At 58.7% G+C, this 27,044-nt stretch overlaps 2 protein-coding genes across 7 annotated transcripts in view; both read left to right on the top strand.

Annotated features, from left to right (window-relative positions):
- The window catches only part of CCDC40 (coiled-coil domain 40 molecular ruler complex subunit), a 48,502-nt gene extending 44,578 nt beyond the window's left edge, over positions 1-3,924 (top strand). For both annotated transcript variants that reach the window (XM_070226816.1, XM_023651866.2), the window contains exons 20-21: positions 1,588-1,746; positions 2,930-3,924. In XM_070226816.1, the coding sequence (XP_070082917.1) occupies positions 1,588-1,746; positions 2,930-3,178 (408 nt within the window). In that variant the 3' untranslated portion in view covers positions 3,179-3,924. The remainder of the gene's footprint in view (positions 1-1,587; positions 1,747-2,929) is intronic.
- A 647-nt stretch (positions 3,925-4,571) lies between these two features.
- On the top strand, positions 4,572-23,157 carry GAA (alpha glucosidase). 5 transcript variants are annotated; one of them, XM_005597072.4, is made up of 20 exons: positions 4,572-4,697; positions 7,567-8,153; positions 9,806-9,951; positions 11,965-12,130; positions 12,215-12,311; positions 12,831-12,950; positions 13,028-13,146; positions 13,235-13,366; positions 14,284-14,394; positions 14,951-15,064; positions 15,165-15,249; positions 15,818-15,935; positions 16,386-16,519; positions 18,186-18,337; positions 18,531-18,679; positions 19,941-20,082; positions 20,568-20,717; positions 21,353-21,517; positions 21,861-22,013; positions 22,485-23,157. In XM_005597072.4, the coding sequence occupies exons 2-20, from the start codon at positions 7,611-7,613 to the stop codon at positions 22,542-22,544; spliced, it is 2,856 nt and encodes a 951-aa protein (XP_005597129.1). In that variant the 5' UTR covers positions 4,572-4,697; positions 7,567-7,610; the 3' UTR covers positions 22,545-23,157. The 5 variants fall into 5 exon arrangements, with proteins under 5 accessions (XP_005597129.1, XP_005597131.1, XP_005597130.1 ...); XM_005597074.4 differs by having other exon boundaries at positions 4,587-4,662; XM_005597073.4 differs by having other exon boundaries at positions 4,592-4,697; positions 7,570-8,153.
- Positions 23,158-27,044: the final 3,887 nt, after the last annotated feature.

The following is a 27,044-nucleotide window of genomic DNA, read 5'->3' as shown; positions in this document are numbered from 1 at the left end:
ACAGGCCCTTCATGGGTCCAAGAGGAGATCCACTTGGGTGGCTGCAGCCGCCCTCTGCTGAGTGGGAATGGCGCCCGGGAAGCAGGGAGCATCCGGGAAGGTCACATCGCTGCCCCTGGGCAGGGGCTGGGCACCGGCTGATGGGAATGCGGAGAGCACCCACTTGAGCCCACATGCTCATCCCCCAGGCCACACTGACCCAGCAGGTGGCGTATGCCCCACCCTGGGCAGGCTGGTGCTGATCCTGTGCCCACTCCTTCAGCCGTCGCTGGGCCCCCTGGGCCCCGCTGGCCAGCGGTGTAGCCTTGTGCATGTGTGGAAGCTTTCTAAGCCAGCCTGTCCTCGTCTGCCGGGTGCAAATATGAGCACTGACCCCTCCCAGATGGGCCAAGGGTTACATGAGCGCTCGGCCTCGGCTCGCTGACCTGTGACATGGGTCCTCACCATGCGGAGGCACCCAGATGATTAAGTGGGGAGCGCTGGAATAGCCCCTGCAGGCTGTGAGCCTGTGCGAGGAGAGATTAGCCGAAAACGACACCCTTGACCCCGCTGCTTGGCTGGCAGTTCCCAGAGGCGGCAGGGTGGCCTTCTCTCGGTCCCCGTTAGCCAGTCTTCTCTGCCACAGTGGCCACTCCTGACAGCCATTCTTCTCTACCCCCAGGCCCCCAGTGCCTCCTTTGCCTCTGCCCAGCTCGGCCGATGGGCTCCTCTCTGCTGCTCCCCCACTGAGCACCGCCCGTGCCCGCCCGACACCCCTGCGCCCCACGTCCTGCTCCCAGCGACGGGATGTGGCACCCAAGTCCTCCTGCCACACACACCCACGTGCCATGCCCACGCGACCTCCACTGCTCGTGCACAAGCTGCCCCTTTCCCATCCCTGCCAGCTCCATCACAAATTCTGCAGCCAGACCCCGAGAGCCACTCCTGTCTCTTCTTCAATCATCCGCCGGACCCCACCAGCTGCCAAATGCCGCCAGCTTCCTCTTTCTCCTAATTGTGCTGCTCCCCTGAGAACCAGCCTGCCCCCAACCTCACGGTGATGGACCCTGGCCTCCGCTTCCCACCCCACTGCAGACGCCTCCTGAAGCGCCGGGCCCACTGTGACTCTGAAGGGGCCCCCCTCCCCGTGCTGCTGGCCGCCTCCACTCCCACCATCCTCTTTCTCACACTCCCCAGCCCACGTCTCTGACCCCCCCTCCCCTCGTGACCTCAGCCCCTGCCCCGGGCGTCTTCCTCCACCCTTGGCACACAGCTGCCCAGCTGCTCCTGGTCCTCATGCCCTTGCAGACTGACGCACTGCAGGAGGGGGGGGCCCCCAGAACTCTCAGGCCCCCCAGGTCTTTTTCCAAGCCACGTCCACCCTCAGGCAGCTGTCTGCAGTGTGGGCTCAACTGGGCCCAGCGTCTCCCTGGGACTCATGGCCCCTCCAGGTCACACACCCGCGGGGCAGGGACTGCCTTTGTCCTCTCTGGGAATCCTCTCGGATGGCGCGTAGAAGGCTCTCGGCGGGTCCTTCCGGCCTGACTCTTCTCTGTGCTCTAAGTAACCAGGAGGCAGCGTCCCAGGATGACCCTGTCTGTCTCCTAGGCCACTGAGGAGTGCACCAAAGTCATCCTGGAACTGGAAGAGACTCAGAAACGCATGAGCAACTCCCTCCTGGGGAAGCAGGAACAGCTGTCAATGATGCAGTCCAACGTGGACGATCTGGAAGCCGACCTGGACCACCTCCGGGCCCTTAAGCGACAGGTAGGCAAGTCCCCTGGGCCACAAGAACCCGGGCAGTGGAGTCTGCCCCTCGCAGCAGCAGGTCTGCGCGTCCTCGGGCGAGGCCTCCTCCCGACCCAGTTAGGCCCAGGCTGATCGCAGGCAGCACCACCAACTGCTTTGCGATCATTCGTTCATCCAATATTGACCCTGTGTCCTTTATGGGCTGGGCAGGGCTCTGGGTGCCATGAACAGAAAAGACGACCGCCCTGCTCTCCCCGAGGTTACATCCTGGGGGTGGGAGGACAGATGATAAACAAATAAGAAAAAAGATACCGTGTGTCAGATGGTGATAAATACTCTGGAGAAAAATAAAGCAGAGAAGGGGCATCGAGAGAATGGGGATTGCACTTTTAAGTTGGGTGGTCCGAGAAGGCGGCACAGAGTAAACGACCTTTGAACCAAGCCTTGCAGGAGGTGCCAGATCGAGCCACCCCAGGTAGAGAGGACAGCTGGGTAAAGCAGGAGCTTGAGACCGCCCAAGGGCCAGCCAGAGGCCAGCAGGCTGGCCTCGAGGGCAGAGAGGGCTCCGCCAGGCCACGCACAGCCTTAGAAGGGCATGAGCATGACTGCGGGCTTGTCTCAGGGAGGTGGGAAGACAGTGGAGGGGCTGGGGCTGACCAGGGACTTGGGTCCAGCAGGATCCCCCTGGCTCTGAGGTTGAGTGTGGGACGGAAGGGTCAAGGGTGGACCTGGGAGGCCTGTTTGAGGCCATCACTGTACTTAGGAGGATGCATGTACGGTGATGCATGGACCAGGGCAGTAGCTGTGAGGCTGGTGAGAAGCCGTCAGAGTCTGCATATAACTTCAAAGTCGCCCCTTTGAAGGCTAGACTGGATGTGGTGTGAGCAGAAGAGGCAGGTCAAGCAGGACTGCAGGGCCTGGGCCTGATCAGTGAGATGGGGAGAGAGGGAAGGGAAGCGTCCAGCCGTGGGCCTGGCAGGCAGCAGGTGTCTGGTGTCTCTTAGACGATGGACAAAGGAAAAGGGCCCACCCCAGTGCGTGTCAGCCTCTTCCCCTGGACGTGGAGACAGTACCTTCAGCGGTTCCCTTTCCTGCACAGTGTTCCTCTGGCATTGCCTTGAGGCTGAGTTTGTGTGGGGACCAGTGGGTGTCCTCTTTTCAATTTGCACAGTCTGACCCGGGGTTTCTTGTCCCACCCAAGAACCTTTCGGAGCTCGTGGCCCTGCAGACGCGCCTTAAGCACCTGCAGGCCGTGAAGGACGGCAAGTACGTGTTCCTGTTCCGCTCCAGTCAGTCGCTGCTGGCGGAGCGCGGGCGCCTGGACAACCGGCTGGCCGTCATCAGCACCATCCTCGACCGCGTGAAGGACGAGTACCCCCAGTTCCAGGAGGCCCTGCTCAAGGTCAGCCAGACGATCGCCAACAAGCTCGAGAAACCGGGGGCCTCCTAGAGAGCAGCCTGGACCCCGCCTACCAAAGCTGGCCCCCAAGGAAGAGATTAGAATTTTGTGTATTATCAGGGACTTAGAATCTTTCTGTGTCCCTGAAAGCCATGTCTACCCTCACAATGACACTGTTTAAGAGAAATAGGCCAGCACTGCAGGAATTCTTTTTTAGCCACCCAGCAACTTAAACCACGTCAAATCCCAGGGTTTCCAGTTGCGCTTCAGGGAGTCTTCCGTTTGCAAAGTCAGTCCCTGTGAGCAGAACCCGTGTTCCTGCCCGGGACTCACCCGGCCAAGTAAAGCTGGGGTTTGTGGCGGCTCCCTTTTCTGCGTATGAGAGTGGTCAGAAGGGCACTGCGTGTCCTCGGAGCTGTGCCGGTGCCGGTTCAGAATCCCGCTGGGTGAGGAAAGGAGAGCGGACCCCACGAAAGCAGGGGCACGATGGCGCCCATCCCTCAGTGCCTCTACGAGGGTGCACCTGCAAATCCACAGCCTGCGTTCCCGTCCACAGTTTCCCCATCCCCCCTCCCTGGAACTCAGGTCCCTTCTCCCGTCCCGACTCCCACATTCACAGCTCATCCCAGGGCTGCCCCCTTGTCCGGCCTGTGGCCCACCTGGAGCGCTCCTTCTCCCGTCCTGACTCCTGAGCACCTGCTACCTTGTGGCTTCTCTGCAGTGTGAAGGAAAAATGTTCTACAAAATAATTTCACTTTCAAACTTTTCACTAGAAAAATAAAAAATTTTTTTCTGAACATTGGAGAAAGGCATGTTTATTCTAAAACGTTTCAGAAATACAAAAACCATAAGGACGCCGAGGAGGCCCACTGCCCTGCTTTGACAGGCTCCTTCCAGTGTTTTCTGTGCACGCTCCTCTTGGCAAAGATCGCAGTGTGTGTCCAGCTTTTGTACTTCATTTTGAAAAGCTTGTCATTTTAACATAAGCATTTTCTTGTTGCATGAAAACTTCCTTGTAAATGTCATTTAACATTTCTACAAGAGCCGATTTTATGGGTTATGACAATGCTCTCTTTCAAGGAACAAGTTTGTTACTTAACTAAAGTTGCTTCCAAATTTTCGCTACTGTTGCACTGTCGGTGCCGAACACCTGTGCCCCCCTTTCAGGCCAGGTTTGCATCAGGGGCGTCCCGGGCCTCGGGCATCCTGGGAACCCCGGGAAGCCGCGGGGACCAGGCGGCGAGGGGCGCGCTCACGGGCGGCCACGTGCAGGCCCGCCGCTGCCCGGGGCGCCCTCCGCCGCAAGGTGCGCGCCCCCTCGGGCTCCTCCCACCCTGCAGGGCGCAGAGGTCCGCGGAGGGCGAGAACCGGGAACCCCCGCGCACACGCGCCCCTGCCCGCCACCAGGGTGCGCACCACCGGAGAAGCGCGCCCGGCCTAGGGCGTCTGCGCAGGCGGCCTGTCACGTGACCCACTCCCCTCCCCTGATTCTCCTGACCCGGGGTTGCCGCTGCGGGCCGCGCGCGTGCGCGGAGGTGAGCAGGCTGGGGCCGGGCGCGCGTGCGCGGAGGTGAGCGGGCCCGGCCGTGGGGAGGCGGATGCGGGTGGTCCCGGCGGGGGCCCGGGGCCGGGGTCGTCTGTGGCCGGCTCTCCGACGCGAGGCGTGGCGGATCGGGGCAGTCCTGACTCCCGAGAGGGAGGGATCGATCGATCGATTGATTGGTCGTCAGTGACTAACCATTTAGAACTGGAGCACATCGTGCCGGGGTCCGTGTGCGGCAGGTGGGCAGCAGTAACGACCAGGACCCCATAAACGACGGGGACCCCAGAAACTCCACAGTTCTCATTCACTACCCCGCTGCTGGGCGAGGAAGGCGGCACTTGCCCCCTTTCACTGGGAGGAAACTGAGGCACCTGAGGTTAAGAACCCTTGCTTCCCACGTCAGTGGTGGAGCTGGGCTTTGAACCTGGCTTGTCTATACGACCACCCTGAGCCACTTCCTGAAAGGGGAGGGACAGGCTCTCCTGGTCAGCTGCGCCACTTGACCTCCTGATCCTCAGTTCTTGCCCGTTTTTCTCTCAGTCGTCGACCTCGCGGGGCTCGGCTCTTCCCCATTTCTAGGATCACTTCCCCATCTGTGAAATGGAAACATGGGGAGGGGATGTGCTGGTAGTCCTGGATGCGTCCCCGAGCCACCGCTGCAGCCTCTCACTCCAATTCCTGGACCACTAGCTGGGAGGGGAGCTCCCTGAGTGAGGACCCCGGACCACACTCTGAGTTCCCTGGTTTCTGAATCTCGTGATCACAGGTGTCAGATGTATCTGCAAGGGTCAGGTGGAGCTGTGACGCTTTGTGGTATAAAAAATAAATATTTAGTCTTTGTCTCCAGTTCCTGGCACACAGCTCCTAAAACCCCTGGGATATTGGGAATGATGTCTTTTGGACGCTAATGAGATGACTGGAGGCTGGGCGCCTCTGGATGGCTGCTTCAGGATGGAGGCCGGTCCCCAGAGAGACCAGGGCAGGATTGGAGGGTTGCAACTTTCACCCCCACCTGCACCCTCTGGAAAGTGGAGGGGGTGGGTGGTTGAGCCAGTCACCAATGGCCGATGATGCAATCAATCGTGCCTACATAATGAAGCCTCCATCAAAACCATAAATTAGTTGGGGTTTGGAGAGCTGCCAAGCTGGTGAGCACAATTTGGTGCTAGGAGGGTGGCCAGCCCGGAGAGGGCATGGGAGCTCCCGCCCTTTCCCCGTACCTTGCCATCTGGCTGTTCCTGCATTGTGTTCTCTCTAATAAACCGGTAACAGTAAGTCAGCTGCTTTCCCCAGTTCTGTAAGGTGTCCCAGGAAGTGGAGTGGCAGGGGTTGTATGAACGTCCGAATTTATAGCCAGTTGGTCAGAAGTGCCGATGACAACCTGGGCATTGAGGCAGTCTTGTGGGACCGCACCCTTAACCTGTGGGGTCTGCACTGACTCCAGGGGCTCGTGTCGGAATTGAGTTGAATCATTGGATGCCCAGCGGGTATCTGGGGAGTGGGAGAATTGATTGGTGTGAAAATAAAAAACCCCGCAGGTTTGGTGTCAGAAGTGTTGTGAATAAAAACAGTTCACTCTTGCACCTCATTTACCAGGGGCCTGCGGTGGCCAGAATGTTCCAGGCGGCTGGTTTGTGTCTGAGACAGGCTCAGACTCCCTCCATGCCCAAGGGGCACTTCTTCCTGGCGCGGGACTTTTTCCCAACATTTCAGAGTTTGTGGCAGCTGGGAGAGTGCGTCTCACTGACCTCCCGCCACAGGGAGCCTCGCCGACCCCAGGCCCAGCTGCCGAAACCCATGGCTGCACCGGCTCCAGGGGCGGGCTGCTTCCCGGCCCTAACCCCAGGGCTGGCCGCTGAGGGGACCCTGGCCCCTCTAATGGCCACCTGTGGCTCGAGGATCCCCCACAGCCTTGCCGAGCCTTCCTTCACCTGCGTGGCAGACTGGGATGCTTGGACCCTCCCGGGGGGCAGACCTGCATGGGGTGCGGTGGCTCGACGGCCTTCCCCGGCATCCTCCCCACTTCCTCTCAAACAGCCAAGGACTCCCCTGATAGAGGCCTTGCACCTTGACTCCCGTGTTGGTGGCTGCTGCTCCTCGGAGGAGCCAGACCAACAATGTTCCTTATAAAACGTTTGGAGCACAGATCAGCAGACCGCAGGTAATCACCGTCTTCGCACTGGGTCACCAAAGTGAGGCTCCACCTGCGGCTGCCGTGACAAAGACCCAGAGCCCCGAGTTCCCCCGGCCGTGTTCCCCGAGCTGGGTGGCTGTCTCCGCACCTGACCTCGGGGGCCAGGAGGGACTCTGATGTGCCAAGTCCTGGGGGCCAGGCCTTCCTCCTGTGACTTTGCCATGCCTCGGGTGTTGCTCTCAGCTGCAGGGCCCAAAACGTCTCCCCAGGCTGTGTCGGCATCCAGGTCAGCAGGAGAGGAACAGAGGGAAGGGGGCGGTCCCCGTAAGGCACTTCCACTTCCACCCCATTGGCCAAAACTTAAGAACCTCAGCCACAGAAACAGGGCTTATTCTGTCTACTGTTGTAACTTGCTGTTCCACGTGGTGTCAGCCTGTCACGTGGGTCCTTTGTGTCATGGAATCATTTTCCACATGTTCTAAGTGGCTTCCTTTGTAACATGTACAGGACTTCATGGTGCGCGGCATTCTGCAACCCCTATTTGGACTCTTCTCTCTTTTCCCTTTTTCCTCCCTCCCGGACACTCTCCGAACAGTGCTGGTGGCTCGTCCATCCTCGCCTGCCGCTTCCTCCACAGACCTCACCTCCGCCCTGGGCACTGGGGGCTGGCCACCAGTTCATGTCTGGACACTGCTTTGAGAGGCCCTCGAGGCCCCGGTCACTCCCTCCTGCCTTCCCTGTTGAGCCTGGCTCTTCTCTCAGCAGGCCTCCAGGACCCGTCCCTGCTGCCCGAAGGCGCTGCGACCATGGATGGGAGGCGGCTGCCCTGCTCCCGCCCCCTGGGGCTCTGCGTCCTCGTCTGCTTGGCCACCGCTGCCCTCCTGGGGCATGTCCTGCTGCACGATTTCACGATGGTCCCCCGAGAGCTGCATGGCTTCTCCCAAGTACCCAAGGAGATTTACCGAGCTCCCCAGCAGGGAGCCAGCGGCCCAGGGCCCCAACCCGCCCCAGGGCGCCGCGGCAGTCCCAGAGCAGCTCCGGCACAGTGCGACACGCCCCCCGACAGCCGCTTCGACTGTGCCCCAGACAAGGCCATCACCCAGGAGCAGTGTGAGGCCCGGGGCTGCTGCTACGTGCCTGCCAGGCGGCAGCCTCCGGGCTCCCAGATGGGGCAGCCCTGGTGCTTCTTCCCCCCCAGCTACCCGAGTTACAAGCTGGGGAACCTGACCACCACCGAGATGGGCTACACCGCCACCCTCACTCGAGCCGCCCCGACCTTCGTCCCCAAGGACATCCTGACCTTACGGCTGGACGTGCTCGTGGAGACTGAGAGCCGACTCCACTTTACGGTGGGTGGGGGTGGGGGTCAGGCTCATACAGAGACGGGGGCCACGGGCGGGGGCTGAGTGGGGACAGAGGGGACAAAGATAGGCTCTACTGCATGTTTGTTTCTTGCACAGTGTGTTTTGTGCCCTCACTGGGAGTCCAGGAGTGCGTGGACACAGTACCTACACTCAGGGAACAGTGGGCTACTCGACAGTTACTAGAAGGTTCTAGAATGTGTTCTAGAGGGCAGTGCTCAGGGTGCGGTAGAGGGAGGTTAGGCCTCCCCCAGGAAGTGACGTCTCAACTGGGACCTGAAGTGCTGCGGGAGCCAGCAAGCAGAAAGGTGGAGAGGGAGGAAGGGAGCATGTTCCGGGCAGTTGAGTTCCAGGCTGACTGTCCGTCCTCCAGGGCAGGGCCTCTTGCGTGATTATTCTCTGCAGTTTCCCGGCCTCTGGAACAGTGTCCGGCGCACAGCAGGTGCCCTGTAAACACTAGTCGACTGAATCAGCGTGCAGACACCTCACTCAGCATGCCCGATGATTTTAACAGCAATTTATCGCAGCCGTCCTTGGCTGAGCAACTGCCGTGCGCCGGACAAGAGCGAGGTGCCCTGATCGTATTTTCTCACTCACCCTGTGACAAGGTGTGCCAGGTGGAGTAGCATTGCCAGATTCAGCAAATAAAAATACAGGATGCCTATTTTAAAAATTATTTTTTAAATCATTTTATTTTAAATTTATTTTACAATAAAATTTTGTGATAAAACACATATAAAATCTATCATCTTAACCATTCTTTTTTTTTAAAAGGATTTTGTTTTTTCCTTTTTTCTCCCCAAGGCCCCCCGGTGCATGGTTGTGTGTTTTTGGTTGTGGGTCCTTCTGGTTGTGGCATGTGGGACGCCGCCTCAGCATGGCTTGATGAGCAGCGCCATGTCCGTGCCCAGGATCCGAACCAGCAAAACCCTGGGCCACTGAAGCAGAGTGCACGAACTTGGCCACTTGGCCATGGGGCCGGCCCCTTAACCATTTTTAAGTGCAGAGTTCAGTGGCTTTAAATACATTCACATTGTTGTGCAACCGTTGATTAATTTTAAACATTATAACCTTGGTGACGGCCCCATGATAGTATTTCCTAAGGTCTCCTCTCTCTAAGGCTGATGGATTTTCCTTGAGGAAGGAAGAGTCAGGGAGAAGATGTTGCTGACTGATGGGTGAAAGTTATGGGGGGAAGCATTTAGCTAAACATAAGAAAGAACTTTCTATGTTTAGGTCTGACCAACAGACGAACGGAAGGCCTGGGAGCTCCCTAAAAAAAAAAATACAGGATGCCTAATAAATTTGAATTCCAGATAACTGTGAACGAGTTTTTTTTTTTTAGTGTATGTCCTATGCAATATCTGGGACATACACTGAAAAACAATGTTTTAATCTGAATTCAGGTTTATGGGCCTCTGTGTTTGACCTGGCTACCCACGGGGGGCGCTCCCCTCCTGGCTCTGTGGGTGAGGAGATGGGCTCAGGGAGGCTGCCCAGGATGCCCGCGCTCACACCCTGCGGCCGTGGGGCACAGCCCCGAGCCCCTGCTCCTCGGGAGGGTGAAGGACGGCGTGTGGAGGTGTGCAGGGCCACCGGCCCCCAGAAGGCCTCCGACACCTCCGTCTCTTGCCTTCTAGATCAAAGACCCCGCCAACAGGCGCTACGAGGTGCCCCTGGAGACCCCGCGCGTCCGCAGCCGGGCAACGTCCACTCTCTACAGCGTGGAGTTCTCGGAGGAGCCCTTCGGGGTGGTCGTGCGCCGGAAGCTGAACGGACGGGTGCTGTGAGTGAACGGTCCCTGTGCCCCCACCGTGGGTGGGAGGGCCAGGGAGTTGGATGGCATTGGCCCTGACCCTGTCATGATCCGCTTGCCCCCTCGGGGCCTCCTCGCTGTGCCTGACCCCCATGCCCCAGGCCCTGGTGCTCGCCCTTCCTCCACCCAGCTCTCAAAGGCCTCTCCTCAGGCCCTCGACTGTCCAGCCCAGGGAATCCCAGCTGGGGGGTTTTCCCCCAGGGGACATTCGGCAATGGCTGGAGACATTTTGATTGTCACCCCTGGACATGGGAGTGTAGGGTTGCTGCTCAACGCTGCACAATGCACAGGACACTCCCACAGAAAAGAATGGCCTGGCCCGAATGTCAGTAGTGCCTTGGCTAAGGAACCCTGGTCCAGTCTGAAATGGCACCCCACTCCAGGCAACATCCCCTCACTGGCCTTGTTTCTATTTTATTTGTCAAATACTCCATGTCACTTCTTACAGCTCAGGCACTGTAGTTATAACTTATCTAATCCTCATAACAACTCAGAAGTACGTGCTGTTATCCCCACTTTACAGATGGGGAAACTGAGGCACAGAGAGGCAAGGTGACTTACTGGCAGGTGACAGAGCCAGGGTCCCAGCGTCTATGCTGCTGGCCACTCTCTGCTTCGTGTCCCTTGGGGGCTTGTGTTCCCCCACAGAATCTCAGGTTGTTGGGATCATTGCTGCCGTCTGCCTGCAGCAGGCGCCTGTCCCGTCCGGGTCACTCCTGAACCTCCAGGTCCTGGAGCGGTTCTGACCCACAGGAGGTGTTCGGTGGCTGTTGTGGAGAGAATGAGGGCACTGCCTGTCACGCCCTCACCTCCCCCGCCCGCCCCCAAGACTGAACATCCTTTAGACTCAGAGGCCATGGCTGTGATTCTGAGGGTCCAACATGGCCCCTCCTCAGGAGGACAGACCCAGGGGCCCAGAAGCGCTCCTCGCCCAGCCATCAGGCCAGGGCAGGGCCCTCCCCTCGCCGGGCAGCAGTTCCACCACAGCCCTCCGTCTGCCCCACCATTGGGGGGTACAAACACATTTCACAGGACACACCCTGTGCTCCTTATCCACCCAGTCCCGCATGAACATGTGCTCCAAGGGCCCTGCATTGTCGCTGAACTCGGGGACGAGCTCCCTTGGCCTTGCTTAACTTCAAAAGAACTCGCCTCCTGGAATGCGCTTTTTCCCGCTCATTCCCTGGCTGAGCATTGTAGGCCTGCCCCCGGGGCTGACGAGAGGGCAGCCAGCGAGTCCGTCCAAGCCCGGAGGCGGGGGCAGAACCGCCAAGAAAGCCCCAGACACGGGCTGTGCGGATGCAGAGGGCAGGGCTGGCTCCGTGGCAGGGAGGGCAGAGCAAGGCCTCTCCAAGAAGCTGACTTTTGCACAGAAACCCCGTGGAGAGAAGTTTTTTAAAGCATTTTATCAGATTTTGGTCTTGAAAACACACGCCCGCAGATAAGTAGAGTCTTGCCCGGGGCGGGCAGGGTGCAGGGGGGCTCCCCCCGTGAATTAGCCATGCCACGTCTTCCTCGTGGCGAGGGGCCACGTCCTTGGTTTTGCCTTGCTCTCGACCCTGTGTGACCTCGGGAGGCTGGGCCGCTCCACGGGCTCTGGAGCTGTGGGGGGCAGGACTGGCCGATGTCTGTGAGCCCTTGGGGCCTTGCGGGAGGAGCTTGGGGCCACAGCTCCGGGGCTGGAAGGATTTCGCGTAGCCCTCGCCCAGGACCAGTTTGCCAGCAGGGCCCATGGGGCAGTCGGCCCTGGAGGCCTGCCTGCGGTGACGTGCACACGGCCAGGCGGCGCAGCACCCCTTCTCTGGATGCGCCCTGCGTGCTCCCACGCCCGTGTCAGGGCCCCGAGGGCTCTCGGGCCTCTCATGGCTGCCTCCGTCCTGGGGTTGGGGTGTCACGGAGCTGGCCGGGCCACAGCAGCCCTCCTCAGGAGGTCTCTCGGGGAGGGTGCACCGAGGGTGCGAGGCCGCCTGGTCTCTCCCGCAGGCTGAACACGACGGTGGCCCCCCTGTTCTTCGCCGACCAGTTTCTGCAGCTGTCCACCTCCCTGCCATCCCGGTACGTCACTGGCCTTGCCGAGCACCTTGGCCCCCTGATGCTCAACACCAACTGGACCAAGATCACCCTCTGGAACCGGGACATCGCCCCCACGGTACAGGGGCAGCTGGGGCGGGGCCTGGGACCAGAGGAGCCGTGTGGACTCGGGAGCTGAAGCGCCGTGTCCGCCGTCTCCCAGCCCTCCGTGAACCTCTACGGGTCCCACCCTTTCTACCTGGTGCTGGAGGACGGCGGGTCGGCTCACGGGGTCTTCCTCCTGAACAGCAATGCCATGGGTAAGCCAGTGGGCGGCCACACCCAGCGGGCACCAGAGTCCCCCAAAACCCCAGCCAGATCTGTCTCTGAGCCCCCAGGCCGGTGCCTTCTCTGGGTGTGGCTGCACTACCTCCCTCATAGCGGGGACGTGGGGCTCTCTGCGTCTGCCGTCAGACTCGGGGAGAGGAGAGCGGCCATGGGCAGGGAGTCGGGCCTTGTCTGCTCTTCCAAGAAACCAGTCCAGGGGGCTGCGACCTCCGCCAGCTCTGCCTGTCAGTGCCCCTAAGGTGGGCTCTGGGACTCCTGCTCTGGGGGGGCAGTCAGAGGCCAGAAAGGGGAGTCAGCATCTTCCTGTCCCGCTCCAGGTTTCTTAGTGAGTCAGGCTCAGGGTGACTTTCCCCCAGGCCCCCCTGGCAGGCCACTCCCAGGTTGCCTGTGGGAGGACCCCCTCTGACAGTGGTTTGCCCTGTCCCAAAGGTCTCGGGGAGGGGGTGGGGGGGAGGTATTTTGTCCCTGAGCCCCAGGGCTGCTTCCCCCAGATGTGGTCCTGCAGCCTAGCCCGGCCCTCAGCTGGAGGTCAACTGGCGGGATCCTGGACGTGTACGTCTTCCTGGGCCCGGAGCCCAAGAGCGTGGTGCAGCAGTACCTGGAAGTCGTGGGTAGGCCTGCTCCCCTCGTCCAGCCCCACCGCCCCTCCTCCCCTCCCCCCGACCCTCTCATGGAGTTTCACTCGCAGGCTACCCGTTCATGCCGCCGTACTGGGGCCTGGGTTTCCACCTCTGCCGCTGGGGCTACTCCTCCACCGCCATCACCCGCCAGGTCGTGGAGAACATGACCAGGGCCCACTTCCCCCTCGTGAGTGCTGGGGCTGGGGAGGTGAGGGGCTGGGCCCGGCACACGCTTCCCCAGGCCCCAGCAGCCGGCTCCTGTGCTGTGGCTGCAGGACGTCCAGTGGAACGACCTGGACTACATGGACGCCAGGAGGGACTTCACTTTCAATAAGGACGGCTTCGGGGACTTCCCGGCCATGGTGCAGGAGCTCCACCAGGGCGGCCGGCGGTACATGATGATCGTTGTGAGTGTCCCCTTCCTCCCCTCCTGCGACACCACGTGGATCTGGCTCTTTGGGAAGGAGAGCGGCCCAGTGGCCAGTGGCTCCTCCTCTAGGTGACGTCTTCCTTGTGCCTGCTGTGGTCACTGAGGACATTTTCTGAGGGTCTTTGATATCAAGGGAATATCAGATTTACAGGCGTGTCCCTGGGCCCACTGATGTCCAGCTTAAGGATCCCTAGAAGCATCTGCCTGCTGCTCACGAGCCTTTGGTTGTATGTTACTGGAACAGCTTGAAGCAAAGGCAGAGGGGCCATCAGCTGACGGCACTGGTACTGGAAGGGGCGGCTGAGGCCCTGTGTGTCCCGGCCCTGCCTCCCTGGGAGTCAGCTCTGCTCGGGGGAAGGCAGGCGGGACTCTGAGTGGCCCAGGACAAAGACACACCCTGCCTGGCCATTCTGTGGCTGGAGGAAGAGGTGGGGAGGGGAAGCTGAGACCAGAGGGTCGCACCACGGATACCCCTTCAGTAGAGGAAATCAGTTTGCCACGAGGTTTGGACTTAGCTGATGTCGGCCATTCCCATCCTCCCGGCCCCTCCGAGGGCAGCCGGCATCAGTGGCCATGCAGAGCAGGGCGGGCAGACACAGACCTGTTCTCTTTGTGCTGTGACATAGAGAAATGCTCGCTGTGCAGACTTGTGAAGCTCTAGGACCCTGAGAACAAAGGGCAAACTTGTATCGGGTGCACGCGCCCGGCCGGTGGGGCCCTTGGCTGTCTCAGGCAGAGGCGTGCATGGACCTCAAGGGCGTGCTGTGCGGCGGCCGGCTTCACCCTGCTCTGCCCCTTGTCGGCGTGCCTCGACAGCGTGTTCCCATTCTCCGGCGACGGTGCCACGGCTGGGGGCATCTCCCCCTCCTCCTGACTGGGTCCTCTCACCCCCAGGACCCCGCCATCAGCAGTTCTGGCCCCCCCGGGAGCTACCGACCCTATGACGAGGGTCTGCGGAGGGGGGTTTTCATCACCAATGAGACTGGGCAGCCGCTGATTGGGAAGGTAGAGTGGGGTCTGGGGGGCAACGGGTGAGAAAGCAGGGTCCCCGGCCAGTGGAACAGGAAGCTGTTCAGGAAGAGGGTGTTGTCCAGAGGGACAAAGCGGGGCGTGACGGTGGCTCCTGATGAGGAACACCACCTCAGATGCTTCCATCGGGGGCCCTTGGCTTCTTGGGCAGCCGGGCCCAGCCCGGGCAGGAGCCTGCAGACCCTGGGTGAGGGTCTCCTTGTCCTCCCAGTCCCCAGGGCTTCCTGATATGGGGCTCTCAGCAGAGTCCCCACCTCCCTGATCCAGGGCGTGCCAGAAGCCAGAGGAAGGGGGTCCCGGCGGGGGAGGCTCCTGGCAGCGCAGATATGCGGGGCTCTCTTCCGGGCCTCAGGGCCTTTTCTGAGAGTCGGGCCTCTGGTGCTTATTTCCCCGTGCTCTCTCACGGGTGCTCCTCGCCTCCTCAGTCCCCCTGAGGAGGCGAATGAGGCTGCACCCCGACCCGCAGCCGAGGTACGGAGGGCCTCAGTGCAGGCTCTGGGGGGCCGGGTCTCCCCTCTGGCCTCTCCTCCAGGTATGGCCCGGGTCCACCGCCTTCCCCGACTTCACCAACCCTGAGGCCCTTGACTGGTGGCAGGACATGGTGGCCGAGTTCCACGCCCAGGTGCCCTTTGACGGCATGTGGATTGTAAGTGTGGCCCCCGCCCCTGGGCATCTCTTGGCTTCTGGGGACCAGCCCTACCCCCTGCCCCGGGCAGGGGCGCCAACTGCCAGGGCCTCTCTTGCAGGACATGAATGAGCCGTCCAACTTCGTAAAGGGCTCTGTGGACGGCTGCCCCGACAGCGACCTGGAGAACCCACCCTATGTGCCAGGTGAGCCCTCCCACCTGCCGCCCCCTGGCACCAGTTCTCTGGGGATTTAATGGCTCACATTGGGGGCTTTCTTTCTCTGGTTTGGGAGACTTGAAGCTGTCATCTCTGAGGAGCCAGTGGGCGCAGCCAGCCTGGGAAAGGGTGGGGAAACCCCAGGAGTAAGGCTCAGGTCGGGGAGACGCTGGCACAGGACGCGGCCCTGGGCACATGCAGCTGAGGCACGACCTTCGGAGGGCGGGCGTTTCAGGCTGAGGCAAATGGACTGGGAAAGACTCGAAATGGGTCAAAAGCAGATGGGTGTGGATTCTGGGGTCTGCAAGGCCAGCCTTCGGCATTGCCTTGTTCCTGTCCTTGGGAAAGTGGAGACTGCACAGGGACGCACCACAGGTTCCGAGGGTGCGCCAAGCAGAGGAGAACGCCAGGCCGACCGGCAGCGAGGGGCGGCTTCAGGACGCGCCTCCGAGGGCCGAGCTGGGAGCCCGAGACCTGTGGAGGAGGGTGCCAGGGATGTGGGGAGCACGAGCCCGCTGGGTGGAGACCCCACAGAAACAGCCCTGCTCTCTTCCAGGGGTGGTTGGCGGGACCCTCCGGGCAGCCACCGTCTGTGCCTCCAGCCAGCAGTTCCTCTCCACGCACTACGACCTGCACAACCTGTACGGCCTGACCGAAGCCATCGCCTCCCACAGGTGAGGGCCCCCTTGAAGGGTTACAAGGGGCAGGGGCTTCTACCGGACCCGGGGTGCAGGAACGAGGGGAGGAAGCCCAAGCTACCCCCAAGGGCCAGCTGGTGGCCCAGGTGCTCTCCCCCACTCCACGCCTGGCCCCTCAGAGGAAGGGCCAGTGGTGACTGGAGAGGCAGGTCTGGGCTGACCAGGGCCTCTGGCTCCTGTGAGCCTGCAGGGCACTTGTCCTCCTTGTGACACGGCTCTTCCAGTGGGGTCGGGTGGCTTCGGCAGAGTAACTGCCCAGCAGACCTTGGCAGTGGCCTTGCCTCTCTCCTCCCGGCCTCAGCTCAGAGGGCTCCTTGCTCCCAGCTCTGCCTCCCTGTTGTACCACCTGGCGCTCTGGTGGGCAGTGACGGGGTCCTGGGGAGAACCTGCTCCACACAGCTCTCTCTGTCCCTCTGCTCCACCCAGGGCCCTGGTGAAGGCTCGGGGGGTGCGCCCCTTCGTGATTTCCCGCTCAACCTTCGCTGGCCACGGCCGATACGCCGGCCACTGGACAGGGGATGTGTGGAGCAGCTGGGAGCAGCTCTCCTACTCTGTGCCAGGTGAGAGCACCTGCCAGGAGGGGCTGCTCAGAGAAGAGTGTGGGCCCCTCTCAGAGGAGGTTTGCCTGGAGTTGGGTGCTGGGCTCAGCACAGCTCAGAGAGATGCTGCTGTGGTGGCGTGGGGGCCCACCTCCCACTCCTGTGGGGTGTGAGACCCACCCCGGCCCTGTGCACCTGTGCAGGTCTGCTCACCTCCTCCAGGTGTCCCCATCTCCAATTCGCCCCAGCCACTGCCTGCAGAGCCATCAGGTTCTCTCCTCTCACAGTGTCCCTTTTGGTGACCAGTCCTGAGCTGCAGTCTGCAGGGTGCCACCCGCCCCCTCATGTCAGTGCCCGGCTCCACTCTGCAAAAAAGGAATTTGATTTTTGTTCCAAGAGCTCTGATGTCGCTGATGCGTATTAGGCCCAGAGATGGCCCAGGAGCCCTGGGGAATGGGTTAGGGGTAAGGGAGTCCCAGGGTCACCACGTGGGCAGCTGAGAAGAGCCTCCACCAAAACGCCCGGCCTGGAAGTGCTTCGACAGTCACGGGCTTGCTTCTGAGTGGGATGCATCTGCAGACTCACGGCCGCAGGGATGTCCTGTCGAGCTGAGCCCAGGAGAGAAGCCCTTCCTTCCTTCTAGAAGGGGCCGCCAGCTCTGCCTGCAGGTGCATACCGGCTCTGATTTTCACCTGGCTCCAGCACCTGCAGGCCAGTCTCTGAAGCCATCTCGAGAGCGGGATCCTGGCCTTGCGCCCACCTCTCCAGTTGTTGGGTTTTGGCTCTGGTGTGAGCTGGTCATGACCTAGCAGAGCAGCTCCTAGGGTCTGTTGCAACTGAGACAGTTCCCACGGTGGCCCTGCCCGTTGGCTTCCAAGCCAGGGTCCTGGCCCCTGAGGAGACCCGAGGAGAGAGGCCAGCCCAGTGCAGCCTCAAGTCCTACTGAGCAGTGGGGTCGGCACAGGACTGAGGTGCCCTGGGACACATCTGACCCTGCAGCAGCTCAGGGACCCCCTCTGTTGTTAGCTGCCACACACTGAGTAGCTTAAAACAACAGAAACCGCTTCTCTCACAGTCCTGGGACTAGCGGGCAGAATCAGGGGGTCGGCAGGGCTGTGCGCTCTCTGAGACGCTGGGGAGGGTCCTTCCTGCGTCTTCCAGCCTCTGTGGTTGACGGCAGTCCGTGGCGGTCCTTGGATTATGGCTGCTTCCCTCTAATCTGTCTCTGTCGTCCCATGGCCTTCTCCCTGTGTGTCCTTGTCTTCACACAGCTTCTTCCTCTTATAAGGTCACCAGCCATATTGGATTAGGGCCCACCCTAATAACTTCATCTTAACTTGATTGTATCTGCAGAGACCCTGTGACCAAGTAAGGTCACATTCACAGATTCCGAGGGTTAGGACTTGAACATACCTTTTTGGGGACACAGTTCAACCCTAACGGGTCTCATTTGCTCTGCCCCCCCGGGTGTTAGGGGCAGTCTACACGGCACGCACAGGTGAGCCCACTGACCACGAGTGGGAGGCACAAAGGCCAGCGCAGCACTGGCTGTCGGGTGGGGACATGGGAGGGCCGTTATGAGGGATCCTTGCCTCTGGTCAGCTCAGCAAACGTGGCTGTCGGGCTCCTTGGCCTTGAACTGGTCCTGCTCTGGCCACCTGAGGCCCAGTCTGACTCTGCCCTCCAGAAATCCTGCTCTTCAACCTGCTGGGGGTGCCGCTGGTCGGGGCCGACATCTGTGGCTTCCTGGGCAACACCTCGGAGGAGCTGTGTGTGCGCTGGACCCAGCTGGGGGCCTTCTACCCCTTCATGCGGAACCACAACGGCCTGGACAGCCTGGTAGGGCTGGGGGCAGCGGGGAGAGTGGGGGCAGGCCCCGCCCAGGGGAAGCCCCTTCCTGACGGAGCAGCGTGGCTCATTTCCGTGCCAACAAGCCTGGTGCTGGGTGGCCGAGAAGGGCTGGGGCTCCCAGGGTAGGGACCACGGGGCCTCAGCCCCAGAGCTCAGCTGCGCCCTCTGCCTCCTGCCGCAGCCTCAGGAGCCGTACAGGTTCAGCGAGACGGCGCAGCAAGCCATGAGGAAGGCCTTTGCCCTGCGCTACATGCTGCTGCCCCACCTCTACACACTGTTCCACGGGGCACACACCAGGGGCCAGACTGTGGCCCGGCCCCTCTTCCTGGAGTGAGTGGCCTGGGCCGGGGAGCGACGGCCCATGGGCGCCCTAGGGAGGGGGGCTGACCATGGGCCCACTGACTCCAGGGCAGCCCCATCCTGTGCAGGGGTGCCCCAGGAACTGAGCGAGGGGGCAGGTTGCAGCCGAGTGAGACGAGGCCAAAACTTGGGCCCTCCATACTGGGGTGCCCCCTCATCCCCAGTCCCCCCTCTTCCATTCCAGCTCAGGGCTGGGGGCATTCAAAGTACAGAAAAGCCCGGGATGAAGAGCACTGAGCACAGACCAGGCCTGCCGCATGCTAGAGCGAGTTGTGGGGCCATCACCATTGACTCCACTGGGGCTGGCCTCAGGGAACAGGGCCGCAAAGAAACCCAGTAGCTAGCCCCCCGATGGGACTTAGTCCACGTCAGAAGTGACCATGCGATAAAATGGCGTCTCCAATCAGTGGATTAAATGATTCTCAAGTAGTAAGGGAATTAGTTAGCTATTTGCAAAAGGCGATTTATTTCCCCCTCACATCCTACAAACAGAAAGTTCTAGGTGGGTTAAATAGTTAAGTGTCAAACATGAGGCTGTAGAAAGTGCCCCAGGAAAACAGAAGTGATGTTCCTCAGTGCTCTGGTGGGAGAAGGCTTTCTAAGCATCACAAGCAAGAAAGGGCTGGCCCGGTGGCGCAGTGCTTGAGTTCATGTGCTCCGCTTTGGTGGCCTGGGGTTAACGGATTCAGATCCTGGATGTGGACCTAGCACCACTGATCAAGCCACGCTGTGGTGGCATCCCACACAAAATAGGGGAAGATTGGCACAGATGTTAGCTCAGGGCCAATCTTCCTCACACACACAAAAAGGAACAAGTAAAGGGAAGTAGGTTTAATTGAGAGAAAAAGTAACACTTCTCTGAACATAAACAGAAAAAGCAAAACTGCCCTGAGCTTATCCCGTGAAGGCCAACAGAGAAGGCACTGTCAGCGGCCGCTCCCTCTCCCTGGTATGGAAAAGCTCAGGCCAGCTGGCGAGGCCACTGTTGAGAACCCAAGAGATAAATGGGTGAGAACACAGTTTGCAAACTAGGGAATGGGAGCGGCCTCGTGCCCGAGGGTCAGGCAGGGGTGAGGCTTATGCTCAGCTCCTGCGTAGCTTTGGGTGGCCGGAGCAGCCCTGCCACGTCCAAGCCGAGTCCTCTGTCTCCTCTCTGAGCCCCCTGCGGGCCCGTTGGGCACACTGCCCTCAGAGGTCACCAGGCCCCTGTGCCCGTCCCTTCTATTTGAAGGTTCCCTGAGGACCCCCGCACCTGGACCGTGGACCGCCAGCTCCTGTGGGGGGAGGCCCTGCTCATCACCCCAGTGCTCGAGGCCGGGAGGGTCGAAGTGACTGGCTACTTTCCGCTCGGCACGTGGTACGACCTGCAGACGGTGAGTCCCGGCCCCTAAAACCCAGAACTGGGGAGTCCAACAGGCTCCCTCCTCCTGCTCTGTCGGTGTGGACCAGATGGTGACAAAGGAGCATCTGTTTGTCGAGTCCCAGCTACACGTGGGTCCTCACCTGGGTGCTCCATGGGGATCATACCGTCCAGTCCTTGCGGTGACCCACTTTCCAGGTGAGACGTAGAGGCCGAGCAGGTCGCTTGCCTGTGTCCCGCAGGCCACCCTGCCACGGGGCTGAGCTGGGTCCCGTCCTCCTGCTCCCAAAGTCCTGCCCCTGCCAGCAAGACCTGAGCCGGGGGCCTCGCAGGCTCTGTCCCCACTAGGTGACCAGGTCCCTGCAGTCAGCCCCTGAGGTCACACCCTGCTTTTCTCCGCTGGGCCTCCCAGCTCTGCGTGGAGCCCTCGGCTCCTGGTGACAGCACGGGGGCTTTGGCACTGCCCAGGGCTCTTTGTGATGGGATGTCTCCCTCCAGGTGCCAGTAGGGGCCCTTGGTGGCCTCCCCTCTCCAGCTCCTGCACCCCTCATGCCTGCCATCCACAGTGAAGGGCAGTGGGTGACACTGCCAGCCCCACTGGACACCATCAACCTCCACCTTCGGGCTGGGCACATCATCCCCCTGCAGGTACCTGGGCTGGGCACCTGAGCCCATTTATTCAGCTCTGGGGCCACCAGGACCCCTCGCTGCCTCTGTTTGATTGGAGTCCCCCCAGACCCCCAGGCAGAGAGGACGGTGTCTGAGGGTTAAGGATGAACCGGTCCAGGGAGGGATATCCGGAATGCATCCTGGCACTGACTTGTGGCCTGAGGGGAGGCCTGCTTCACTGGCTCTTTTCAGTCAGTCTGCAAACATCTGTGGGCCTCTCACATCCTCCAGGATGTCTGCCCACTGCTGTAATGGATGTGTGGGCACCACACTGCAGCCTGGGCAGGGGTGCGGGGAACCGAAGAAGGGGAGGGGCTCAGGAGAGGCTTCCTGAGGTGGAAGGACCCCAGGGGGCTTGCCAGACCTTGAAGAGGAGTGAGATGGGCTTTCGAGGGGGAACAGCACGTGCAAAGGCACAGAGCACGGCCTGGCAGGATATGTTGGAGACTTGACCAGGGTGGACACCGTGGGTGTCCAGGCCACTCGGCCGTAGGCTGTCCTGAACATCCCAGTTTCTTGCAGCACGGGACTGTCCCAGCCCAGCATTCCACTGGCCCGGGGTCTGGAGGCCTCTGCCAGGCTTGCGATAGTGACGTGTGCCACCTCCTTTCCAGGGACCCGGCCTCACAACCACAGAGTCCCGCAAGCAGCCCATGGCCCTGGTTGTGGCCCTGACCTCGAGTCGGGAGGCCCAGGGGGAGCTGTTCTGGGATGACGGCGAGAGCCTGGGAGTGCTGGAGCGCGAGGCCTACACCCACATCATCTTCCTGGCCAGGAACGTGAGTCCTGGGACATTCCCAGGCTGGTGGGAGGCCATGGGGACCATCTTGGGGGTGACTGCCCTGATCTGGTGAGGGAAGCCAGGCCAGAGGTCCTGGGATGGCCACCTGTCCCTGGGTCACCTGAGTGGAGGGCATCTCTGCCCCACAGGGGAGAAGGCCTGTGGGCCAAGCGCCCCAGCCAGAGCCCCTGTGCACTCTGCCAGCATCCGGAGGGTTTGCACAGGGGCGTGGTGCCGACCTGCCCTGTCCTATCTGCTGCCCAGAGACCCTCTCCCGGTGGGGCTTCCTGCCCCTGCTGTCTGCTCACACCTCTGGTTCTATCTTTCTCTGCTCGGGCCAGAACACCATCATAAACGAACTGTTGCATGTGACCAGTGAGGGGGCCAGCCTGCAGCTGGAGAGGGTGACTGTCCTGGGGGTGGCCGTGGCCCCCCAGCAAGTCCTCTCCAATGGTGTTCCTGTCTCCAACTTCACCTACAACCCTGACACCAAGGCAAGAGAGCCCACTGATGGGGCCAGAGGGCTTGTCCCCAGGATGGGCGAGGGGGCAGGTGCCGAGGATCCAACCCAGGGTCGGCTGAGTTGGTATCAGGACTCACTGTCCGGGAGCCAGAGGCATCTCGGCCCTTGGAAGGGACGGAGAGGAACTTGATCCTTGGTCCTTGGGGAGGAGGGGGAGGTTCAGCCCCGTGCACTGGTCTCTTTCCCGTGCCCGTCACTACACTGACGGTGACTCATGGGCTGTTTAAACAGCAGCTTGTTTTCAAAGCTGGGTAAAACAGCCGATGCCGAGAGCATTGTCCTCCGGAGTCAGCTGGGCAGGGATCAGAGCGAGAAGCCTCCCAGGGCCAGACACGTCCCGCATCCACCACCAGCCCACGGCCAGACTTCTGTCTGTCGAGCATTGGGGTCTCACCTCTGCTGACAACTGTTTGGTGGCCAATTTTTCTTTTTTTTTTTCCAGACCCTGGACATCCCTGTCTCGCTGACCATGGGAGAGCAGTTTCTCATCAGTTGGTCTTAACCAGGGGCTGATGTGTGTTGACCCCTACAGATTGACTTCCCAGAGGCCCCAGCACCTGTCCACTCTCCATCAAGGCGGGTGGGCCTTGGGGTTAGAAGCGCTTACCCCATGTCGCATGGCGATGACCTCCCAAACACCCAGATTTGCTTATGTGTCTACCTCCTGGGCTCTGGGGCTCTGGGCCAGTGGCCCATCTTTGACAGCTTTTCTCCCCAGGTTCCAGTCAGGCCAATGCCCTGAGGGTTGCCCTGTTAGGAATGTGACATCGAAGGTTTACCTCTCCATAGTCTGTCACTGTGAAGTGTGTAATGTCAGCTGCCACCAGCTGCCTGCCTGTGATGGCACAGGCAGTGCTTGGGATGGGGATGACGTACCTGCTCCGAGGTCACACCACTAGAGGCTCTGCTGCTGCTCTGACCGGATGAAAGGGTAGAGCGGGGCGGCCGCTGTAGACTGCTTTCTGGGCAGCTGCCCCCCACCCCCCGACAACAGGTCGGCGCTGTCTGCCGGCCTGAGGAGTGGGCCCCGGGGAATTCAGGACAATTCACAGGACTTAGGGAAACTCTTAATCTTAAGTGCAATTATCTTTAATAAAAGAGGCGTTTGCAATCAAGCTTCTGCTGATCCTTCTAGGGTTCAGGAGAGGTAGGATGTGGCCAAGGGCCATGACATGGGGCCCACACTGTGCATGCTCCAAGCAGCACCCTCACATCTCATCACCTCACGTCCCAGTGTCACCTCACATCCCAGTGTCACCCATCTCTAAGGTGGTTGGAGAATGTCCAGCTGGGCCTGGTTTCAGAGTCATCTGGTGGGAGAGGTGTGCCCCCCCCCCCCCAGGGCTGTGTGGCCAGGGCTGCCTCCCCGACACCTCCGTCCCCAGGCAGCCGCCGACTGGCAGCCACTGGCCTGCTTCGGTCAGTAGAGTTTACATTTTCTAGAGTTATATATGAATGGAATCACACAGCATGTATTCTTTGTCTGTTACCCAGCATAATTACTTTGAGATTCATCCATATTGGGTGTGTATCAACACCCTGTCCTTTTTCATTGCTAGTTTTCCATTGTATGGCTATTCCACCATTTGTTTATCCACTTTTAATGGACATTAGGACTGTGTTCAGTTCTGGCTTTTATGAATAAAGCTGCAGTGAGCAATCATGGACAAGTCTTTGGATGGACGTTTTCAGTTCTCTTGAGCAAATACCGAGGGTGAGATGGTCAGGTCATGTGGGGGTGGTTAATGTTTTCATAAACTCCAGGCTGTTTTCCACGGTGGGGTGCCATGCTGTGCTCCTCCCAGCAGGGTGAGAGTTGCAGCTGCTCCACACCCTCCTGTCACTTGCTATGGTCAGTCTCTTCAGTGTCAGCCATTCTAGCGAGTGGGGACCTCATTGTGTTCTAAACTGCATGTCCCTAATGACATCTCATGGACTTACCTGTCACCTATAGATCTTCTTTGGTGAAGTATCTGTTGAAACCTTTTGCCCATGTTTTACTTGGATTGTTTATTATTGAGTTATAAAATACATTAGTTTTCTATTGCTACCATAACAAACTGCCACAAACTCAGTGGCTTAAAATCGCACACACTGATTTGACATAGCTCTGTAGGTCGGAAGTTTGCAGTGGGTGTCACTGGGCTAAAATCCACGGCGGCACGGCTGCGTCCTTCCCAGAAGCTCCAGCACAGGGTCCCTGTTTGTACCGGTTGTTGGCAGAGTTCAGGTTCATGGGCGTATGGGTCTGAGCTCCACGTTTCCGTGCTGGCGTCAACCTGACGCCCTGGGCTTCTGGAGGCTGCTCTGTATCTTGGCTCGTGGCCCCGTCATCTTCAAGTCCAGCAATGGTGGGTCAGGTCCTTCCCACGCCTGAGAATCTCTGCTGCCTCCTTGTCCACCACGTCACCCTCTGACCGACTGCAGCCAAGAATATTCTGGACTCTTAAGGGCTCGTGTGATTAGTTTGGGTCCAACTGGATAATCCAGGATCATCTCATCTCAAAATCTTTAACTTAATTACACCTGCAAAGTCCCTCTTGCAATTTACTGTGACATATCCCCAGGGTCCAGGGCTTAGGACGTGGGCATCTTGGGGAACCGCTCTGTCCTGCCACACGCAAGTGCTTTATATATCCTGGTGGTACGCCCATGTTGGTGTATGGGGCACGAATGTTTTCTCCCAGGCCGTGGTTTGCCTTTTTACTTTCAGAACAACGTCTTTTGAAGAGTAAAAGTTTTTAATTTTGATGAGGCCAGTTTATAATTATTTTTATGTCCTTTTAAAGAAACCTTTGCCAAATCCAAAGCTACTAAAACTTGTTTTCTTCTAGAAGTTCTATAATTTTAGGTCTCTCCATTTCAAGTTAGTTTTTGTATATGCTATGAAGTAATGGTCAAGGCTTTTTCTTTTTTGCATATGGCTATCCAATTGTTCTGTCACCATTTGTTAAAAATATGATTCTTTCTCCAGTGAACTGCCTCTGTACTTTTGTTGAAAATCCTTTCATATAAACCTGTGTCTATTTCTGGACTTTCTATTGCATCCAGGGATCTGTATGTGTCTATCCTTATGTCCTTATTACTGTGGCTTTGTAGTAGTTCTTGCTATCTGGGAGCTAAAGTCCAACTTTGCTCACTTTTTCAAAGTTGTTTTGACTAGCTGGATCTGTATTTCCATATAAATTTCAGAATCATTTTGTAAATTTTTACCAAAAATACTAAGACTCAGTATTTTGAGTTGGTTGTGTTGAATCTGTAGATCAACTTGGGGAGAACAGACATCTCAACAATGTTGACTCTTCTAATCCTGAAGACAGCATCACTCTCATTCACTGGCATCTTTAATTTCTCACAGCAGGGTTTTGTGGTTTTCAAAGCACAGAGCTTGCACATCTTTCGTCCCCAAGTATTTCATGTTTGATGACACCATAAACTGTTTTAAAAGTTCCCTTTCCAAATGGTCACTGCTAGCACGTGGGACTACAGGTGCTCTCCGAATGCTGACCTCGTACGCTGCCGTCTCTCCTATGCTCCACAGTTAGTTCTAGTCGCTCTGTTGTAGATTCCTTAGGATTTTCTCCATAAAGGGTCACATCATCTGTGAATAAAGATGTCTTCCCTTCCAATGCGGATGCCTTCTATTCCCTCTTCTGGCCTTATTTCCCTGGCCAAACGTACAGAGTAATGTTGATGGAAGGGATGAGGACATCACGCCTTGACCCTGAGAGGGCTACTGGAAGCTCCAGTTGTAGTTGTGGGTTTGTCTGTTTCTCCCTGCAGTTTCATCAGTGTTTGCTTCCTGCACTTCCTGCATTTTGAAGCTCCGTTATTAGGTGCATAGACATTTAGGACTGGGACATCATTTTGATGAATTACCTTCATGGCTATGAAATGACCCTCTTTGCCCCTGGTCACATTCTTTGCTGTGAAATCTACCTTGTCCAACGCTGACACAACCACTCCAGGTTTGCTTCGGTGCGTGTTACCATGTGTATTTTTCTCCATCTTCTCACTTATTTGTGCTTTTGTGTTTGTTGTGAGCAGTGCATAGATGTGTCTTGTTTTATAATCCAGTCTAACAATTGGTCTTCTAATTTTGGTTTTTAGACAATTTACCCCCCGTTCACGCCTTTTGTTTTTAAATATAATTTTAGAGGATGTGTTAGATTCCCCACCTGATTTTTAACTGACGTATAGTTCACATACAATTCACCACTTTAAAATGTACAATTCGGTAATTTTTAGCACATTCACAGAATTGTGCAACCATTACCGCTATCTAATTCTAGAATATCTAACCACCCAAAGAAACCCTGTGCCCATTAGTAGTCACTCCGATTCCCCTCACCCCCTCAGCCCCTGGCAACCACTCACCTGTCTCCATAGACTAGCCCATTTGGGACATTTCATGTAAATGGAACCACAGTATGTGGTCTTCTGTGACTGGCTTCACTTAGCTTATCTTCAAGGTTCATCCATGTTGTAGCATGTCGGCACTTTGTTCCTTCTTATTGCAGAATAATATCCATCACATGGACTTACTACCAGTTTTCAGTTGGTGGACGTCTGAGTTATGTCCACTTTCTGGCTACTAGGAATAATGCTGTGAACATTTCTATTCAAGACTCACCAGCCCCCTCGTTTCTCTTAACACTCAGCCGCCATCGACTACGGCTGAACCCATTTGGTCTGTAAGGCTAGTGGCCCTGGCTGCCCCCCCAAAACCCTCCATCCACCTGCGAATGTTCCATCACTTCCCACACCAGGCCCCCGGTGAGGAGCACTCGCCTCCTTTCCTGGTGCGGCAGTCCATGTGGTGAGGCACCTGCGCAGTCCACATTCAGACCACTGCATGAGGCAGAATTATGCCTCAAAAGGAAACAACATTCTGCTCGCTCCTACTGCCCAAGAGCCAGGCTGCTTTCCAGAAAGTCTGTACCTACTGACACCACGGCCACGTTTTCCACACCTCTGCCAAGATTGAAGGTTAACGGTTAGT

Source organism: Equus caballus, chromosome 11 (genome assembly GCF_041296265.1).
Source record: "Equus caballus isolate H_3958 breed thoroughbred chromosome 11, TB-T2T, whole genome shotgun sequence".
Classification (NCBI taxonomy): domain Eukaryota; kingdom Metazoa; phylum Chordata; class Mammalia; order Perissodactyla; family Equidae; genus Equus; species Equus caballus.
Note: the sequence above shows the minus strand (reverse complement) of the source record. Positions and strands in the feature narration are given on the sequence as shown.

Excerpts from the sequence above, each read along its gene's own strand:
- GAA (XM_005597072.4), top strand. The coding sequence starts at position 7,611 with ATGGATGGGAGGCGGCTGCCCTGCTCCCGCCCCCTGGGGCTCTGCGTC. Across the intron at positions 18,338-18,530 it reads ACAACGGCCTGGACAGCCTG|CCTCAGGAGCCGTACAGGTT; the intron begins GTAGGGCTGGGG and ends CTCCTGCCGCAG. Across the intron at positions 18,680-19,940 it reads GCCCGGCCCCTCTTCCTGGA|GTTCCCTGAGGACCCCCGCA; the intron begins GTGAGTGGCCTG and ends TTCTATTTGAAG.